This window comes from Trichoderma camerunense, assembly GCF_050948025.1.
Source record: "Trichoderma camerunense strain CBS 138272 chromosome Unknown V8C40scaffold_8, whole genome shotgun sequence".
Classification (NCBI taxonomy): Eukaryota; Fungi; Ascomycota; class Sordariomycetes; order Hypocreales; family Hypocreaceae; genus Trichoderma; species Trichoderma camerunense.
In genome coordinates, this window is record NW_028145362.1 from 99354 (window position 1) to 118456 (window position 19103).

The window sequence follows — 19103 nt, forward strand, 5'->3', positions numbered from 1 at the left end:
CTGCTACCTACATGTACCCCGGATACCCCGCGAATTGACCCGGCCAATTGGAGGCTTACACTTTCGACAGAAAATATTCAATGTATTTAGTTACAGTAGGTATTTACTTATATATAATTTGACTTTCCTATTTCTAATCAACTAGTTGGCCAATTATTTATCCAGTCCTGCCTTGCCAAGGTGGCCCATTGTTGCGACTACAAGAGCCGAGGTCGTGACAGAGCATAGGTAGCCTTACTTTAACCCAACTATTGCAGTCCCCCCCCCCTTAATAATAAATATAACGTCTATAATTTTATACATAAAGGCTGTTACTTGTAGGCAAAAGCCACGCATTTCTAGAGGCTACACAAGCTACCTTGGGTTGGAAGGTTTACAAGCTGTCCCAAAACATAACTTCTGCTCCATTCACCTCCATCGTGACCAAGGGTTTTCATGATACCGACACCTCCAGAAATGGCGCACAGGCTACCATCTCAGCAAGACTTGTCCGCGTCTCGTCGCGCCCAAGTCGAAAAAGCATGGGGAGACACTTGGCCAGGGGACCGCGTGCCAACCTCCACCGATGCTGAAATCGCATACCAGCCACTTGATCCGGGCCAGGTTTCTGTCTTCAGACAGGCCATGCTCGCTGATAGACAAGCGAGAGAAAAGAAACGATTTCCCAGCCTTGACAATGCAGATATCCTGTTTTCCATGCCCAATTCTTCACAAGCAGTAAGTAAGCTCTTATCAGCCCTGCCTGTCTCCAAGTCCATTGCTGATACTTTACTCCGTCGTAAAGCTTGCTTGGCCCACGTCCTTCTTCCTTGCCTCATTGAAGCCCGACTATAGCATTGGCATTGATGAGCTGATACAGGAGACGCATCAGAACCTGTTGTGCACCACCATATTCCTGAGAGATGTTCCCCCAATTGATTTCCTCCGGGTTCCTCGACCAGAGTATCTGACACTGACGTTGGCTGCCGTGGGCGCCTCCATGACGCCACAGAAAGAAGAACAGGCATTGCAGCTCTGGCACTCTTCAGCGAGTCAATTGCTGGGCAATTTGGAGGTCGACAATGGCGTCGCCCGTAAAACTGATCTCGTCAAAGCGGTACGTGAAAGGCTTAATTCCATTCCTGACTATGCCACCGTGTCTACATGTACCTCCGTGTTTCAACTCCTGAACAAATCGCAGTGGACTCTCCTAGAGACCTTTGCCTTTCTGTCTTCTGATCGCATCGTGCGAAGACGCGCCCGCATGATTCATGGATGCGTCAAAACAGTTGAGTCAGCCCTAGCTTCGACCGTCGCCCAAATTACCAACAGTCACTAGGCAGTTTGGAGGATTTTTCGCGAAGCATCCTGCCTTGACGGGGTTGGGAACGATGAGTCTGCGCAATCACAAATAACAAATCACGGTCGGTGAGTAACCTGTGTCATGACCAAAAAAAAAAAAAAAAAAAAAAAGAAAAAAATAGCGCTGGCTAAAACCTCAGATCGTTGATATCGTACTTCGTAATACTGGATCTTCTTCGAGCTATTCAGTATGGCCAATCCACTTCATTTCCTACAGCCTTGTTTCTCCGCCATCATCACCGCCGTTGCTCTGATAGCGCAACCACTGCAGACAGCTCAGTGCTGCAAATTCGAAACGAAAGCTCCGGAGATGCCTGGATTTCCATCTTCACCATGCTTGCCGATGTCCACTCAGTAACACACACCTTTGGTCCTTTAACTACTCAGGATTTTCGGATACATAACATGGTACATCTTGTAGACAATACAGTCCAAATGCCCTTCTCTCCAGCACACGAAATCTCTCAGCTTAGACAGAAGCTTTCCGCAAGCCTTTTGACATGGAAGAGCAATCATTTGGATTCGGCAGCAGACGAACTTTTGCTCATGTATTACTTCTGTCTTCTTTATAACACGGTGCCGTCGTTGCAGCCCCTCTATGCATTAGCAGGCTGCACGCACGCCTCATTCAGTACATTCAAGATACAGAGAGACAGGGCCAAAGCTTCGGAGGGCTTGCCTTTCTACCGTGCTGCTATATCTACTGTCTGGCTGATTTTGGAAACAAGTGAACGAATACAGTCTGATGATCTGCCGATATGGGCCGCACTGACAGTATTCTCTGCTGCGCTGGTCCTTTGGGCTCGCAATGAATTTGCAAAGAATGGGGATGTAGATTCGTGGTCTTCGAGGTCTTTACTTCCTTTTCAGCAAGAGCTTGCACGAATGAAGCTTTCAGGTGCTCGAGACATGGCAGCTATGTTGTCCCGTTTAACCTGATGCAATCTATCTGGATCCGATGATTTGGAAAAGCGGCGACAGTATGTGCGAAGGATGGCAGCTGGTTTTTGTTGGCTGTAGCCGGGCGAGACGTCTCTTTTGGAATAACGAACATCTTCCCGTCATGACCTGGTACTAACAACTTTGTTGAAAATAGGGGCATCAACCTAGGAGGCATCAGCACCTGTCAGTCCAGCTACAGAGCATGAGAAGGCTAGGCCCGCAGTGTAATAGTAATAGGCTAGGCCAATTGATCATACATTTCAACAATCTTGAAATGACATTCTGACCATTTTACCCTCATTCTAGAGCACGCCTGCTTGTCGTTTTATAAACTAAGCCTGCAGGCTACCACTTATTCCTGTAACACAATCTCACACGTATGGCTCTTTGGTGCGATGAGGAAATGATTTTCCATGGCCATTGACTCATCCGTCACCGAATGCGCGAGTCTGGCACCCCGACACGCCCTAAAGAACTCGGTGGTTGCGAGTCTCATCTCCATGCGGGCCAGGTGCACTCCAAGGCAGACTCGAGCACCTAATCCGAATGGCGAGTATACCGCTTTTGCTGCATCCGTGATTCTCGATACAGCACCAGTATCTTCCAAGTCATCTGAAAGCTGCCACCGCGAAGGATCAAATCTGATTTGTCTCTTTTTTAGTCCGCGCTTTGAAGAAAAAAGGACAAGGTAGTAGAACTGACTTACCTTTCAGGATTTCGAAAGAGATTGGAGTCTCTGTGCAGAGTGAATGCTTGAGTTGTTACCGTTGTGCCAGCGGGTATGTAGTGTCCCATCATGTGTGCGCCTCCTTTTGGCACAATACGCGGTAGTCCGCCTGGCGCAGCTCCGTACAATCTCAAAGTTTCTTCGATGATTCCATTGAGGACTGGCAACTTCTCTAAATCCTCCTCTGAGAACTCAGGTCGTAATTCCGCAACCTCTTCTTCGAGTTTGGCCTGCCACTGCGGGTGTGAGAGCACAACCCAAACGAGGTAAGTCATGGTTACTGCGGTGGTATCGGACCCGGCTACCAAGAGGCCTTGAGACTCATACTGGACGTCCGTCTCGTCGAGGCGACCGCCTTCTGTCTGGGCCTCTTTGTTGACGGCCGAGAAGATGCTTTTATCATTTCCTGCAGCTTTGCTCTTCCTGCGTGCTTCCAGTCCGTATTTTATGAGGATGTCGTTGCCTCGGAAAAGTTCCCTTATACCCTCAACTGGGATACACTTGAGAAGATGAGGAATCCACCACGGTAGTTCGGCCGCGATTCCGCTTCCTTTCATATTTGATTGGAGGATGCGGATATACTCATTGACCTATCACAAATCCGTAAGGATCCTAGAAAAGAAAGAGTCCAAGAGTTTTTTTTACTCACCTGTCCCCGCTCAATGGCGTGAAATGAATCGCCAAACATGAGCAACGCCGAGATATCGGTCGCCATGAATGTCCACCACCGCAGGACGCATGCGCTTCCCTCCCGCTTTGCTTCATTCCGAATCTTCATCACCACTTGCTTCGTCATTTCATGGACAGTCTTCTCGTAGTTTTGCCTTAGGTATGTCTTGGAAAACGCACGAGCAAAAAGTTTCCGTCGAGTCCCATGCGCCTTGCTGTCACTCATGGAGAAAAGGATCGGCCGCCCGAATGGCGCGACCTCGACATACCACGGACTTTTCGTGTATCCTGAATTGATTTTGTGGATGGCTTGAACACTTTGTGGATCTGCAACAGAGACCTCGTTGGGACTTAGACGCACGATTGGCCCGTACTTTTGATGCAGAGCGTGAACGTAATGGACCCGCGTTCCCGTTACCACGGCCCTTTTCAATACCAAGTTTGTCCAAAGAGAGACCCGCGGCCCTGGCAAAGCTCTCAAGGGAGACGTCAGGACAAAAGAAACCTTCTATGCTACAGGTAAATACAAGCTCGTCAACCTAGATCAGTGGCCCCATGACTTACTTTTACCGTACTGTTGAGGATTGAAAGAAGAATCAATCCGGCGACAGCCGAAAAGATCAGCGACAGGCTCCCGAACATGGTGCAAGGTATTACAATCTGTCAGATGAGGAAAATGGTCTTCCTAGCTGGTGTTTTCCCTTGTCCCTAAATTCTTTCCAACGCTTCCCCATAGTCCCTCAAATACCTTTACTCTGCCCCGTCATTTCCCCAGGTCCCGCATGACGGCTGAGAGCTCCGCTGTTCATCGGATCTCGACCCTGAGAAATGATTCGGCTCCGTGTGGGGGTATCGCCCTCGGCTTGTGTGGGGTTTGCACCAGATAGACTCCATCGGATGCGATGATATGATGTTGCGAGTCTGTATCGTACCCATTCCAAATAAAGGTGCATACAGACATTTCATAGCCTCAAGATATTCACATTATATATAGAAGCCATCTTTGAATTGTCAAGCTTGGCTTGTAGCCTCTCATCGCCCACCATGAGCCAGTTATCCAAATCCTACTGAAAAGGCTCTTTATACGCTACATGCATCCTCCCTACCTGATTATTTTTGAGAAATGAATCATTAGAGTTATAAAGCTAAATTGATATATGTAATAGTAATCTTATGTGCTAGTTGCTGTGAATTTACCTCTGTGTTTTTCTAACACCCCCTTGCCCCCATCGGCTTATGGCTCTCGGATTGTAGGCAATCTGAGGATCCCGCATATCGAACAATCTGGGGTATGGGCTTGAGAGGCTCCACTGACCATAGATGCCGAGCGGGGGCTGTTCGACTACATGTAGCCCAAAGGTTACCACATTCGGAATTGTTTAGCCAGTGATTGCTATTTACTCGGCAAGTAGGGGATGGACTGCAAGATGAATAAGTGTACATATATCTACAATATAAGTACAACCTCCTCGGCCTTTATATCCACAATGTCCGTGTCGAAGATCAGAAAGGCTTACAAAGAAAAGGGACATACTGCCCCGTTATGCTTGAAAACCTGACGGATCCGATCATTACCGGAAGGGAGGAACTTGGTGTACCGAAGCTTTACTCTGACGTTGACATTGAAGAGAGCGACAACACGTGCTCTGTGAAAATTAGTTGGCGAGGAAACGTGTATGGGCAGCTGTCATGGCAACAATTGACACCAAAAGGTCCGACAAAGTCTGAGCGAGCACGAGTCTGAGGGTCTATTGGTGCACCAATATACTGATTACTGGAGGATGGCGACTTGTTACATGGTCCCTAAAATAAACCCTCCACTGTTTTAATCACGTCTTAATCATGAGATTAACTATAATATCTCTGTATTCCCATCCTTCTCTCAGATGTTTCGAAATTCCCACCACCAGAAATAGAAGCAATAAGAAAAAAACTTGCATGCCACCAGATCAAATCCATTCCTCCGTCCATACCGTACAGGGGAGGCTGCTGGTTTCTCATGATCCATCCCAATGCGAAAATAAGTGTCCTTGTTTCCCAAACGCCGTTGTTGAATGAAGATTTCTTCTTATATCTTGAAAATGCATTAAAACTCGGTTTCCGAAAAAGGCAGAATGTTCATATATCTGCTCCTCCATGTAAACTCAAACTCCAGAACCGTTGCAGTCAAGAGGCCCAAATCAAGCAAGCTCATCCTCAGATTCCATTTCCACATCGTGCATTTCGCCACCGAGGGCGGCATTGATTCCGATTCGAATAGTTCCAAAAGGTTCCATGGCTGCCGCGCCCTCTTGGTGAACTGATATGATTCTCTTTGTCGCTAGAGACAGTACGTGGAGGAAAGCCTGAGCGGCAACGGCTTTAGAATGGGTGCCAGTCTCAGCCAGCTCCTCAAACTTGATCCACCGACGACCTTTAGGATCCCGATCATGAGTGACGCCCGTCTTGGCCGCCTTTTCCGTGACATATTCCATGAAATTTTGGCTGTTTACATCAAGACCTTGAGTTGAAACCTGAGTGTTGTCTTGATCAAAGTCAAGGGGCCCAACTGGTCCACCCAGCTCGAAAGATGAATCGTGAGAACCGAAATCGTCCATTCCAAAGAGCGGCTCGGCAGGGTCACTATGGCGGTCAATCGCGCCCAGTGCGCTTCCACGATTGAACAATGGGCTTGGAGTGACTTTCGATTTCTGCGCGCTTCCTCGAACAGATGAGCCTGGGACAGCAGAGCCAGGTCTGCTCCATGGCATCATAGATGAAGAGTGACGATCTTCCATTGGTGGCACCGCATCCATTCCAATCTCAGGAATAGAGTGATCATCGAACATGATGTATGCGTCGTCGTGAGCGTCGCGGTTTTCGCCTCGCCCAAGCTCAACTTCTTCATCCACTCGCTGCTTTGTGCTTCTCTCTTCAGCGTTTTGCTCGTCCTCAAATGCCTCATCCGACTTTCGGCGTCGACCTCGCTTTTTGGGCTCAGATTGCTCGATTTCATCTGGCTCTTGGCCCTGAAGGCGAGCCTTCAACGAGATGCCAACAAAATCAGCCGCCAAGGGGTGAATTAAGCCTGCTGCGTTCTGGTATGCTCCAACATGAGCAATGCCATAGTCATAGAGAAGCGCCATTGCAGTCTTTTTCGCCTGGCCTTTGGTAGTTGTCGATTTCTGCTGCTGTCCGAGAACAGAAGCCATGTTTGCAGCATAGTTGGGTTCCCAATCCTTGATGACTTGCCTATGAAGCGTGATTCTTGTGTCGACCATCGTATGCGGATTTGTTCGACGGGATCTGGCCATTTTAGTAGATGCTTGGCCAGGCTCTGCCGTTGCTGTTTCGGCTACTTGTTGCTGAGCCTCTTCCGCTTGTTGGATCGATTCGATGGTTGGAATCGCTTCTCTACCTGGCAATTGCTCTTCTCCAAAGTCAAGCAGGTTGTCTTCTTCGCCCATGATGATACCTCGCTCCTCTTTGGTTATACGTTGTAATCCAAGACCAACCACAGGACTTGCTTGAACTTGAACAGGAAGAGGTGGTAGCTCTGGCTCTTGGTCAAGGATGCTGATGAGGTTGCCATCTGCGTCGAAATCGAAACCGATTCCCGAAATGGATGGGAATTCATCATCACCAAAGGGTTGAAATTCACCCATGCTGTCTGTGTGATGAATTGATCGACCAAACAAAGGGCTGAAATTGCCAAAATCTGAAGGAATGCGGCAGCTCGCGGCAGACTGTGAAGAAGGCGGCAGTTGTAAGTTGATCAGTGCAGAGGGGTGGCGTGGCGAAGAACTGCCTTGGCTAGCAGTGCCGAGCGGTGTCATCTGGGAGAACTTGCTCGCCGAACCCTGGCTTGGGAGTATGACTAGATCTCTATCCCATCGAAGAAGATCAAGGTTGGGAAGTGCAGCCAATGGGTCGAAGCCGGGGTCATCTTCCAACACAATATTTTGGCGCCTGGATAGAGAAAATGAGCTATAATATCACCAATGGGAGTGCATGATTATGCCAACTTACTTTGTTTTTCCAGCCCGTGGATCAGTCTCGCTTGTCCGAATGATGCGGAAAAAAGTCACCATATCAGACTGTGTCTTTTCGGCATCCGTGAGAACATAGGAGCACTGCTGAGCGAAAACACGCGACACTCCGTAGAGCAAGTTTCCCTGAAGGCGGAGCGCCAGGGGAGCTCCAGGGTCCAATATCGTTTCACACGCCTTGGGGACGTTGACCTCTTGGATGGCCTTCTTGGTCAGCCTCTTCTGGTTATTTTTGCCAACAGTGGCCACCAGCCTGGATAATAATGATGATGGTTAGTGGAAGAAAGCTTGCAGATGAGCAGTTGAAGGGCATACCAAATGGTAGCAACACCATACTGGGTGCTATTCAGAACTACGCGTGATATGTCAGTATGCTGTAGATTGTAGCATCTGGATGAGAACCTTTCGCGACTTACTCTCATGACTGTAAAACATGATAAATAGGGGAGCCGCCGAGCTGCGACGGCAAAGAAGAGAAAACTCGCAAAAGAAACCCGAAGAAAAGATGCCACTTCTAGAACAAATAGAGGAGATGAAATGCAAATAGACTGAAGCTGACGATGCTAATGATGAAGGAGATGTCGAATCATATGCTTGGATGCTGGCTTCAACCCCCTTGTCGATCCCCCGTTGAAGTGATTTGCTGCGATGATGAATCTGTTGGAACAAGCAGTAGAAGTTGTGTGAAAAAGTTGGAAGCGAGACGCGGCTGCTTCAACGCGTCGAAGCGTGACGTGATGATCAAGGCACGGAGAAGGAACAACGTTGTCCGCTTTCCTTCCTGCTGCCAGTTGTCCAACAGCTGCTGCACTACTTAGTAAGTACTTCATCTCAATCACTCCGCCAGCTGGCAATTCCAGAGAGAGGTACAAGTAATAGATATTTGTTTCGTTCAAGGTTGTTTATTACCTAACACAACTATATTGATAATTAATAAAATGACCTCCTAAAGAAGAGAGAAGAGATGCCAGTATTGTTTCTTATCTCATGATAATCATCAGCATCGTGACTGGTGTCATAAACAAAGAAAGGGCATATTCCAAGCGAGATCCCACCATCGTTATAAACCACGGCATAAATTGCCTTCTCCGTCTCTCAGACATCACTCCTCCTCTGGTGGCGCCACTCCCTCTTTCATCTTCGGATCAAGAGCACTCTCCCATCCCACCTGAAAAGAGTCCCAATGCAGCATTACATGACGCCAGGGATCAGGTTGCAAGTCATCGTCCAAGGAGTGGCTTATATCAGGCCAGCGATCCGTATCCCAAAAACCGGCAGACCAGACATCTAGCATGCTCTCTGCTTTGAACAGGAGATCCCACGATTCAGGATCCGACATGTCCATATCCGGTCTGTTGATGGGAGTTTCCAAGCGACTCCAGGCGGTGTACGCTCCCTCGTCTCCGTGACTCCCAAAGGAACTGTACTGGTCAAATGGCATTCCCGTTTTTCGCGTCCAGTTATCCCTGAGACCTCGAGACAGAATCATTCCAAACCCGTGTGCTGAGTATTGTCTGGCCTGCTCCTTCATTTTGTTTATGAAGGTATAATATCCTCCTTCCGAATGACTGTTGATGCCGTATCGCGCCAGAGTGTCAATACATATGCCCTCGTGCATGCATTCTATGCCTTGGGAGAGGACATAGGGCATCAGCCTCTCGTTAAGAAGGCCGTTGTATTCTGCAGACAATATTAGCCAAATCATTCCATAATAACACAAAGATTGTGATATATATGTGCATATATCGATGAGCAGCATTAAAGACTTACCTAATTCACGCAGCTGCCGACGAAACCATCCCTGCAAGGTAACAACGTGACACAGTTCCCAAGGAGCCATAAATCCATCCACAAGACTGCGCTGAAACTTCGAAATCTTATCCACGCAGGCATCGACCTTGTGCTGAATGATCTGGTTGTTTGGGCTGACTTCAATATCCAGAAATAAGTCCTTGCAAAAGACGGACAAGATGTGGAACATATACATCGACTGTCGAATCCTCCTCATCTCGTCAGCTGACACTGGTCGCCGTTTAACAGAGGCCAATAAGGGGCGAAATAAACGTCCCAGCCCGAGAATGCAGTCTTTCAAAAATGCGGTTGATAGCTGGGATATCTTGTTCCACAAGTAAGAGATCCTGTGGGCATCTTGAAGATTGATTTGGATAGATGAGTATCCAGGGCCGGAATGTTGTAAGATATAGGCCTGGTCCCGTATACCTCGGAGATTGGCAACTTCAGTGTCAATCTGATCCATGGACAGTTCGGTAAAGCATGGTAATTTCACACTCATCTTCTCGACGTAGTGTGCGACAATGGCGTGTACAAAGAGGTCTTCGCCAAGCTCATTCTTGAGAACAGATACAATGACACCCGTTGGGTGATTGTTAAAGATATTGTAAAAACTCCTATTGGAGAGGATAAAGTCGTTCAAGGTGGCCATGTTTGGCAAGTGCTCCATGATGGAAAGAATCATCTCCGACGGGAGATCACCAATGCTTAAGATCGCCATGGTCTCGGATTTAGAAGCTGAGTGTGGATATATGTGAATAGGAATAGGCGGTTATAAACCAAGGGAGATGCGTAGTTGCAAATCAGTAAAGATGCGTAATTGCAAATCAAGAGAGATGCGTAGTTATAGATCAGGAGAGATGCGTGTTGCAAATCAGAAGAGACGATGAGCTGCAAGATATGTTCGGAACGGTGGGTATTGAGCTACGACTTCTTGAAAAGATGAAAAGGGGGGAAGAAAACAAAACAAAACAAACTGGCGGGGGGCAACGGATATATATGCAATTTCATGGCTGAAACCCAATATATTCCACAGATACACATTTGAAGCTAAATCCAGGGTGTATCGCGCACGATATCGACCTAAGCACATCTCCTGGACGTATATCTACGCCTCCTTTTACGAAGGTATATGGTCTAACGTAGAGATAAGTACTTGGTGGCTACGAGAAGATTCCTGAAGTCCACCTTGGTGATAAGTCTCCTTTTACAGAGAAGAGGAGATCCAAACACCGGCCAGACCACACTGACTCATACATTACCAGAGTCCACCAAGACGCAGAGCATATCGAAGCCTCAGTGTAAAAGGGGGGATCAACCAAAATTCCATTTGCAGTTTGTGACGCTACTATCTAACGGCGGCCCGAACGCTCAGCACCGCCGTACATGGAACGAGATCACTTGATTCTCTAGTTCTAAAGCCATAATTCCCTAAAAACCTAATACTTCTTTTCTTTCCCCCTATCTCTGTCTGCCTCCTCGCCAACCCAAGGCGAGTCAAAGCTACAACCCAAGGCGAGTCGAGTCAAAGCTGCAAAAACAAACGGTTCCCCCGGACACGCTCCAAAGTATTCCCTTGATATTCCATCCACCACTACCCGCGCCCGTAGTTGCTTCGCCCTTGCAAAAACCAAATCACAAAGAGCCATTCCTAAATGCAAAGCCCATTCACTCGAAGGGGCATCCAATGGATGAATGCACGATGATAAGAAGAAACACCAACACAGAAAAACTTAACCGACTAGGGCTTGAACTTCTGCTATTGCTGTTTGGGGGGGAGATAACGAAACCTAGAAAGAGGACAAAAACAAGAAAACACAAAACGATGAATAGCCGGCCTCCTTTGTACTCCCTGTTCCTTTCTACATGACTTTTGGGTTCGCTACCGCCGTTCTTTTCGATACGTGCGGAGCATACATGACTTCTCTATTCCATCGTTACGACTGGGGGGCAAAAGATGACAATTAAAATGGGATCGATGGGGAAGCGGGGATTGTTGTAAATATGGAAACTGTAGCCACTCGAATAAAAAAAAAGGAATATGGTGTAATGTGTAAAAAGCTTCATGAAAGGGGGTATTGGATTACTGTAGTGTCATAGGGTCTATATACACATGAAGTGGTCATGGGGATCGTGTTGTTGCTCTGCTGTGATGTGTTGAACTGGGGGGAAAGGGGGGCGGGGTGTGTGCGCCTGCGCGCTTGTCCTGCGGCAGGAAAGTATAACGAGGTGCTCTCGATTCAGGATCAACGGCTGTTGCAATGCAGTTGTTCCTTTTGTTGTTGTTTGAGACTCATGGCCCCGGGACAGGACACTCAAGATTAAAGAGCGGGATTGTGACCTCAAGACTGAGCAATGACGCCTTGTGTGCCACCCAACTGACGCTTGACTTGCTCACGAGCCCAGCGAGCGGTCTCTATCGTGCGCGGCTGGAAGTCGCGGTTGGTCTTGGTCTCCTTAATCATAGCCGTCAACCAGCCCTGTCGGAAAGCATCAACAAGCTCGCCATTGGGGTAGGCGTCAGCCAAGTCACTAAAGATGGTGTTAGCATACATGTTCTATCGTGTAGATATCATTTAGGTCCTTACCCGATGACTCCCATAGCCGCCCTCATAAGTGACTCGCTTCGGTTGGCATCAGTGCTAATGAGGTTGAGAAGCTGGAAGATGGCGGGAACATATTGCTGAAGGACTTGCGCTGCAGAAAATTTGTCAGTATTACCATCACGGTAGGGCAGAAATGTGAGATTAGACGTACTCTTTCCGCTGGACTTCATGGCACCGATAATGCCTCCCCACGCATCCATGATACCTTCTCTCAGAGAGATGACATAGTAGTACATCTCATCGGGGCCCTCGGGCGTTGCTGTGACTGTGGATGCTTGCTCCAAAACCTGAGCAACGACTGAGAGATACGTCTCAAAGTGGCCTCCGATGGCGCCGGCAATATCACCAAAGCACTGCAGAATAGCGGGCTTGAACTGGTTGGCAAGAGTGGTACTCTATGAGACGGTAGGTTAGTTACGTAAAGACCCAAGGCGTTTGTCGCTAGCGATGAAAATCAAGAAGAAAAACTCACCCTTAGGTTGTTGAGAAGATAGTTCATGAAATTGTCGCAGAAAGGCTGGCTGCGCTCGCCCATGGATCGCGTAATGTCGCTGACGAGGCCAATAGCCATCGAGCAGAGACTAGGCTCGTCTTGGTTTCCGAGAGCATTGTACAGGAATGGAACAAAGGCCTCCATGTATTTGATGAAGTCTTCCTCCATGGTAGTTGACAGGGCGCTGATGGTCGCAAAGATGGCCTCGGGCACGCTAGACTTTCCTCCGATAGTGCTGAGGATCTGAAGGAGGACCTGCATGATGCGATCACCTTGAGGGGTAATCTCCTTGTCAAGGCGCGAGATAATGGCTTGCAGAACAGTGCACAGGCTGTTTTGCATCTCTTCCAGGGTCAGCTTATCCTCAACGCTAACGACCTGAGTCTGGAGAGGAATAGTCTCCTCGAGACGCTTGATGATGACATCAGACAAGGATGCGATGGCCGGCAGGCTCTCAGAGGCAGAGTTCTGAACAAAGACATTGAGGACCTCGTAGGCGGCGGTTCGCACGGATGTCTCGGTATCCTGGCGAGCAGTGACGTCCAGCAGAGAGCTGACGGCCTGGTTAAAGTGAGGAGTAATGGGGTTAGAAGAAGCACCAAAATCGCCCGCGAAGCGCTCGGCGAGGTTCATCAGGGCCCAGCAGCAAGATGGGGCCATCTTGGCGTTGCTAATGAGGCCCTTGAAGAGGGACGCAATCAGCGTGGGAAGATGCTGTTGAGCATCAATAGCCTCTGAGCACGCCTCGGTGACGCGGCCCAGGGCATAGGCGGTGGAGTCCTTGACCTGGAGAGACGAGTCGTCCATCATCGTAATCAGGACGGGCAGAGCCTGCTTGACAATGGGCTCCAGAACCTTCTCATCGGGGCCCTCCATAATGGCACCAAATGCAGAAACGGCAGCATCTCGGTTGTGCCAGTCATCAGATCTCAGGTTCGACTCGACAAAGGACAGAACTGGAGCAATGATGGTGGCGTTGACAGCCTGTGAGTAGAGCTGCAGACACTGGTAGGCAGCCCGGGACAAGTTGTACTCGTCATCCGTAGCATCCTCGTCCTGCTTGGTCAGGAGAGTCAACAAGACGGGCACAACCTCATTGGCGGCAACGCGCGCAAAGTTGTAGAAGGAGCGCATCTGGTCCGAGCTCTCGACCTGTGAGTTGTCGTCTTCGATGGAAATTTCCTCTTCGCAGACGGTGCTCCAGAATTCGACGGCCAGCTTGGCGACATCCTCATCCTCGGATTTCATCCCGAGAATGGTCAGGCCAAAGAGGGCCTTCTCCATGTAGAAGCGCATGTTCTCGTAGTAGAGACCCATGATGCGGTTCAGGCAGCCGAAAGCGCCCTGCTGGATTCTCGAGTCATCGGCCTGGGTGGCCTCGCAAACGACTTGCATGATGTAGTTTCGCTCGCCCTCATGCTTGAAGTTGTTGGCAACAAACTCGAGCGAGTCGCCAAGCGCCGTGATGGCGGCGAGTCGGACCTCGACGTTGGCCTCCTCCTTGCGAGCGCCCTGGACGACAGCGGTCAGGATGGCGTTGGAATGGGTTACGAGAGCGAGTCGCAGCTCGGAATCTTGGCTTTCGCAGATGTAGCCAATGGTGGTGAGTGAAGCCTGCTTCTGGTGATCGGCGCCCTCGCTCACGTTCTTGACGAGGAAAGGCAGCAGATCGGGCCATTGGTTGCGGGGCAGCTCGATGGCGGCGATGGAGGAGATGACTTGGGCGGCAGCATTGCCAGCACGGGTGTTGCTTGAAGACAGGGTCTGCAGTGTCAGCTGCTTCACCCGATTCTTGGTCTCATCGTCCGTTCCCTGAAGCCATTTTGTCTGCAGCTCCTGTTGCCTGGCGAAGTCTCTGGCTGTGAAGGCGTTCTTGAGGGCAATACCGGCAGCGGCTCGGATGGAGCTCTCTGCTTGTTCGTTTGCGAGTTCTTGAACGAGTGTAGCGAGGTACAGCGGCTATACGAGGGCGAAGAAGAGAAATTCTGTCAGTGTCTGCGATCGGATCTTTTGTTGATTCAAGGGAGGTGGGCAAACACGTACGAAGTTACTCTCCGCTGCCTGGGTGAGTTGTTGTTCGGCGGCGTTTCGCAGGTTCGCATCTGTGATTATTTACCTCTGGTTAGCTGAGGCTGCTCTGTAGCTGGGTTTCCCGAAGTCGCCTTCTTCTTCATTTCGCCCCCAAGTCGGGCTTCCTGGAGAGCAAAGGGCCGTCACAAGCAAACAAAAGTGCCCCTCTTGAGGGGTGCGCAGGGAGGGTTCCTGCGGTAGAGTTTTTCCCTCCACTGGGTACTAACCTGCAGACAGCGAGTTGGCGAGCACCGTATTAATCTCTGAGCTCGACATGGTTGCGGTCTTTAAAGCGTCCTGTCATGCGGCGTCTTGAGGCCCTGGTGATGCTGGTGGGAAGCGCCCTGTTGTGATGAGCGACCACACACGTGTTGGACCAAGGGGGGGGGAGGGAAGAAGGGCGTAGACGCGGGGGAGTTCCCAAGGCGGAGGCGGAGAGAGAAAAAAGAGAAAGTAGAAAAAAAGGGTAGCCTCGTGGGATACACGTAGTTGGTTTGGCGCGACAAGGCAGAAAAAGGAAAAGGGCGGTCTATTGAAATTTGGGCGATGTACTTTTTCTCAATCTTGGAACCGTGAGCGTGAGGATCCCAACAGCTGCCTGGCTGTATTACGGTCAGAAGCAGACGCAGAAGGGGAAGAGAGCGAATAGGGTCGAGGGATCGCACAGAGGGTCTGCCTCCAAATAGTAAAAGGTCGGCAAGGGGGGTAGTTTTGTGCTGTGGGATGACGGGGCCAGAGGTGCTACCGCTACCGCCTTGCTACCGCCACTTTCTTGCAGCTGCACGACTGCGTGCCTGTCCAGGCGCTATTTTAGAGGGAGAGGTGCTAAAGAGCGTGCCGGGCTGTGAGAATGACGCAGCGATGCCGTGCTGTCACGAGGTTCGGGAAGTGCCTGTAAATGCGGCCCGGGGGTGGTGGTTCTGGTGAAAAGAGCAGAAGAAAGAGAAAAGAGGGAAATAACAGCACGTTGAGTTCAAGGTTGAGACAGAGACGTATGCCGAGTTTGTGGAAATGGGTCAAGAATGCAAACAATGAATAGAGTTTCGTCAACCTAACCTGAATCGAAATCAGCACACAGCAGTACGGCACTGCACTGCACAGCTGGGCGATCCAGTCAGTAATAGCGGTCGTCAACAGCAGCGGGCGGCACTTGACGGTGCTTCCGGGTGCTTCTCTCAGGGCCCTTCCAAGGGCGAGCTTCCACTAAACATAGAGGGCCCCCCCGCTATGTACCAAGTTCCAGCCAGCAAGCTGAGCAAGGCGCGGGAGGATATGTGGATTGATTGTTTTCCCCCCGGCGTGGACGAATCAGCGTCGGCCGTGGCGGGTTTGCAGCGGGGCCAAGGGCGACGTCGCTGCTCCGGCGAAACGACGGTTAACACAGCTGAGGCCTGCGGGAAAAAAAAAGAAGAGGGCGAAAAAAAGCTTAGCGACAGGCGGGGCAGGCGGATCTCAAGGTTGCCGCCAAGGAAAAGCTGTGAGACAGCCCTTGAGCACATGCAGATTCTTGTTGACGCCTCGCAAATACGATAACATAGATAACCAACCAACATAACCCGCAGCACCGAGCACAGTACAGTACAATATTCGTACCTTGCCTGTAGATACTACTGTACTGTTGATATCACCACGAACTACTACCACCTAAGGTAGAGCATGGAACGGGGCGGATCAGCAGGCAGTGGCAAATTGTGCAAATCCTGCCGTCATTCAAGCCTGCTTGATTCGCTGCTCCCGCTGTTCCGTGCCTGTGACGAGCATGACAGACTCTAGTTCCGTTTGTGCCTGTGCTGTCATGTGATCCATCACTGGAAACAGCTGCAATGACAGCATTCGACATCCGTGGATGGAGAGTTTGAGCCTCAATAAGGCGGCACTACTGTACTGCTAGTCAGACCGGCTGGAAATTCGCCCTATTCTGCTTGCTTCAGCGGGGTCCCGTCAAAAAGACCCTTTGAGAGGGTTCATGCATCATTTCAGCTCAAGCTACGTTATGCTTATTATACCTGCTATGGCATTCTTAATCAAGCAGGCGTCTTGTTTGTCCTTGAAAGTCCTTCGACATCGCATCCAATATCTTTGCCGTCAATAGTATACGGTGGTAAAAACAACAACAGGCAGCAAACCAACCAAAACATCGATGATACATGACAGTCCCTTCGCACGCACCCGCAGCTCAACTTTCGCACAGTGCCCGCAAGGTTGCCTATTGCGGGACGGGTTTCCAACAGCTTCTATTATTCCCCGCTCCCGACGTTCTCTTTGTCTCACTCGTAAACTCAGAATTCTCCACAACTTCCAGGGCAACGAGATGCTAGAAAGTTATCGATAGCACATGCTTATGAGGGGTCCAAACTTTCTACTGCGGTTGAGTGAAAACAATGTGAATACGATACGATATCCACATGAAATGGCAAGGCGCTTACGTGGCGGCGTTTTACAGACTGAATTCTTCAAGCTTGAATAGAATGGAACGACTATGACATGTCGTGTAAATGACGGATGTGTCTTCAACAGCCGTATGCCTAGTAGATAACGGGGGAGTGTGCTATCACAGCGTACTAACTTTGCTGTGTAACCATCCCAGTAACTGCAGTATAAAGTGCCATCTGAATCCAGCATCAAACAGCTATGGGATTGTGATATGGATGTTTGTAGTACACTTCCTTGGTCATGTACAACAGGCAGCTTGAGACTCAGGATGCTGGATTGCCAACTGAAAGGTGTTGGCTAGCCACTCCCTAAATCAACGATATTGAGAGATACTAGCCAGCGCCCCAAGCATCAAGTATCGGACCAAGACGCAATGCAAGCCCCTCCCATTTCTTTTCTTACTTATAGTCTAGCAAGTAATCCATACCCAGCTCAATGCATCTACTAAGTATTATCACTACTATTAGGTCCTAAAGTACATTCTGCTACTATCGATACTCTACTCTACTTCTACCTGTGTCTACTACTTTCCCTACATTTTTCTAGTATCTGCTAATATCGCTACATTTTTCTAGTATCCGCCCCTATGGCTATATTTCTCTAGTTTCTAGTATCATCACTTCCTACTAAGGTGATTTCAGATCTGAGATACGGGGATTCTGCATAGCAAGCTTGGGGTACTGACCAGTATTTCCATTGAAAAAGTGATAAATTCGTCCCATTCATGATGTCACTACCTACATACAGGTACCTAGTACTATGCCTACCTTAGACTGTCTACGTCGACGGTTTGCTTATATATCGCACCTCGCAAAATACATGACATCTTCGAAATGCACATCTTCGACGAGTTCGGAGCGTTTTTAACTGAGAGAGACAAAGATAGGTAGAAATCGTACTACTACAAATTGACAAATTAAACGTCTTATTCCATGCCTGCTTCAAAATAGTATCAGCCATGCTGAAGAGTTTCACGCCAAGCTGCAACATAGTCAGAGCGATCGACTTCAGGGTCGCTGGAATATCCGGCCGGAGGCTCAGGCTCCCAAAAATCTGCAGCACCAGAAATCGCCGCAAGTTTTGCATTTGCCCACTGGATATCGATCATGACTTTCATCTTGGCAGCTTCTTCTTTTGCCATGACTAGGCTGAAGACGTCTCCAGTTTCGAGGGGGCGGCAGTTTTCTTTCCTTGAGTACAAGAAACGTTAGCAAACATTCATTGCTCCAAAAGATGGAAGGGTGAAATTACTCACTAAAGGATATATAAAAAGTATCCATACAGTGATATGGATGACTGAGTGTGCAAGATTCTTGGCTGAAGCGGCGTAGACATTCCAGGGGCATTAGCATAAGATAGGACAACTGGAGAAGCGTAAATTGGAAGCCTTCATCAGCATATGGCCGAAACACGGAAGTCGATGTGCCATTCGTTTTCTCAAGTTTGGCAACCAGCTCCAGCCTTATGTTGACCTCCTCGGTAGGAATGATGGGGTCTGGGTTTGCACGATTCGGCCGTGCTTCTGCATAACGAAGCAATGCTTCCTTTGCCTCCGTAGTGGTGTTTTCTGAAGCAAGGAACTCGTCTATAGCAAGACGAATTCTTTCATGGAGTTTTGATTCATCCATGTTGACTGACACTTAGGAGGGAATGGGGCGATGACAGGATCAGAACCAGGTAAAGAGAGAGGAAGGAAAACAGACATTCCGAGCCCCACCGTCTTCGTTTACTTAAAATCTGTAGGTTTGCAATTTTTGAAAAGCTACCTGTGCCACAGTTAGGCGGGCGACTAAAGTATAATGTATACATTCAGCCCTATCTACGGCCGTATTCTCTTAAGCCAGATGCTTTCTTCCGGGAATTGTTGTCCAGCATCCCAAATTCGTTATCCAACACCCTAGCGACTGCGTGGAATTCAAGTATTAGAATAGGACGTACAAAGAGTATGAATAGAAGCCACCTTTATACTACTATCACTAGGTCGAAGGCCTGGTACACTGTGG

At 49.1% G+C, this 19103-nt stretch overlaps 6 protein-coding genes across 6 annotated transcripts; 1 reads left to right on the forward strand and 5 right to left on the reverse strand.

The window, feature by feature from the left end:
• Window positions 1-456: 456 nt before the first annotated feature.
• Window positions 457-1318, forward strand: V8C40DRAFT_265284 (uncharacterized protein; the record flags this gene model as incomplete). The annotated part of the gene is made up of 2 exons (XM_083219642.1): window positions 457-717; window positions 785-1318. The coding sequence occupies 2 exons, from the start codon at window positions 457-459 to the stop codon at window positions 1316-1318; spliced, it is 795 nt and encodes a 264-aa protein (XP_083073450.1).
• Window positions 1319-2635: 1317 nt separating this feature from the next.
• Window positions 2636-4321, reverse strand: V8C40DRAFT_274565 (cytochrome P450; the record flags this gene model as incomplete). The annotated part of the gene is made up of 4 exons (XM_083220618.1): window positions 2636-2924; window positions 2990-3600; window positions 3660-4187; window positions 4244-4321. The coding sequence occupies 4 exons, from the start codon at window positions 4319-4321 to the stop codon at window positions 2636-2638; spliced, it is 1506 nt and encodes a 501-aa protein (XP_083073451.1).
• Window positions 4322-5829: 1508 nt separating this feature from the next.
• Window positions 5830-8129, reverse strand: V8C40DRAFT_287011 (Rec8 like protein-domain-containing protein; the record flags this gene model as incomplete). The annotated part of the gene is made up of 4 exons (XM_083222624.1): window positions 5830-7031; window positions 7134-7627; window positions 7688-7960; window positions 8023-8129. The coding sequence occupies 4 exons, from the start codon at window positions 8127-8129 to the stop codon at window positions 5860-5862; spliced, it is 2046 nt and encodes a 681-aa protein (XP_083073452.1). The 3' UTR covers window positions 5830-5859.
• Window positions 8130-8650: 521 nt separating this feature from the next.
• On the reverse strand, window positions 8651-10319 carry V8C40DRAFT_287017 (uncharacterized protein). The gene is made up of 2 exons (XM_083222625.1): window positions 9478-10319; window positions 8651-9387 (listed from the first exon to the last, which is right to left on the reverse strand). The coding sequence occupies exons 1-2, from the start codon at window positions 10217-10219 to the stop codon at window positions 8810-8812; spliced, it is 1320 nt and encodes a 439-aa protein (XP_083073453.1). The 5' UTR covers window positions 10220-10319; the 3' UTR covers window positions 8651-8809.
• A 1512-nt stretch (window positions 10320-11831) lies between these two features.
• V8C40DRAFT_210102 (karyopherin beta) lies at window positions 11832-15317 on the reverse strand. Its single transcript, XM_083212101.1, has 6 exons — window positions 14895-15317; window positions 14641-14699; window positions 12577-14556; window positions 12256-12499; window positions 12087-12195; window positions 11832-12030 (listed from the first exon to the last, which is right to left on the reverse strand). The coding sequence occupies exons 1-6, from the start codon at window positions 14941-14943 to the stop codon at window positions 11841-11843; spliced, it is 2631 nt and encodes an 876-aa protein (XP_083073454.1). The 5' UTR covers window positions 14944-15317; the 3' UTR covers window positions 11832-11840.
• Window positions 15318-18052: 2735 nt separating this feature from the next.
• On the reverse strand, window positions 18053-18728 carry V8C40DRAFT_287019 (uncharacterized protein; the record flags this gene model as incomplete). The annotated part of the gene is made up of 2 exons (XM_083222626.1): window positions 18053-18285; window positions 18356-18728. 2 exons carry the CDS (start codon window positions 18726-18728, stop codon window positions 18053-18055), a joined length of 606 nt encoding a protein of 201 aa, XP_083073455.1.
• Between the last annotated feature and the right edge of the window lie 375 nt (window positions 18729-19103).

Bases quoted from the DNA above. Each gene is read 5' to 3' on its own strand.
- V8C40DRAFT_287017 (XM_083222625.1), bottom strand. From the start codon at position 10,219: ATGGCGATCTTAAGCATTGGTGATCTCCCGTCGGAGATGATTCTTTCC. The intron at 9,388-9,477 runs GTAAGTCTTTAA...TATTGTCTGCAG, and splicing joins TCGGCAGCTGCGTGAATTAG to AATACAACGGCCTTCTTAAC.
- V8C40DRAFT_210102 (XM_083212101.1), bottom strand. From the start codon at position 14,943: ATGTCGAGCTCAGAGATTAATACGGTGCTCGCCAACTCGCTGTCTGCA. The intron at 14,700-14,894 runs GTTAGTACCCAG...AAATAATCACAG, and splicing joins CGCCAACTCGCTGTCTGCAG to ATGCGAACCTGCGAAACGCC. The intron at 12,500-12,576 runs GTGAGTTTTTCT...ACCGTCTCATAG, and splicing joins ATCTTCTCAACAACCTAAGG to AGTACCACTCTTGCCAACCA.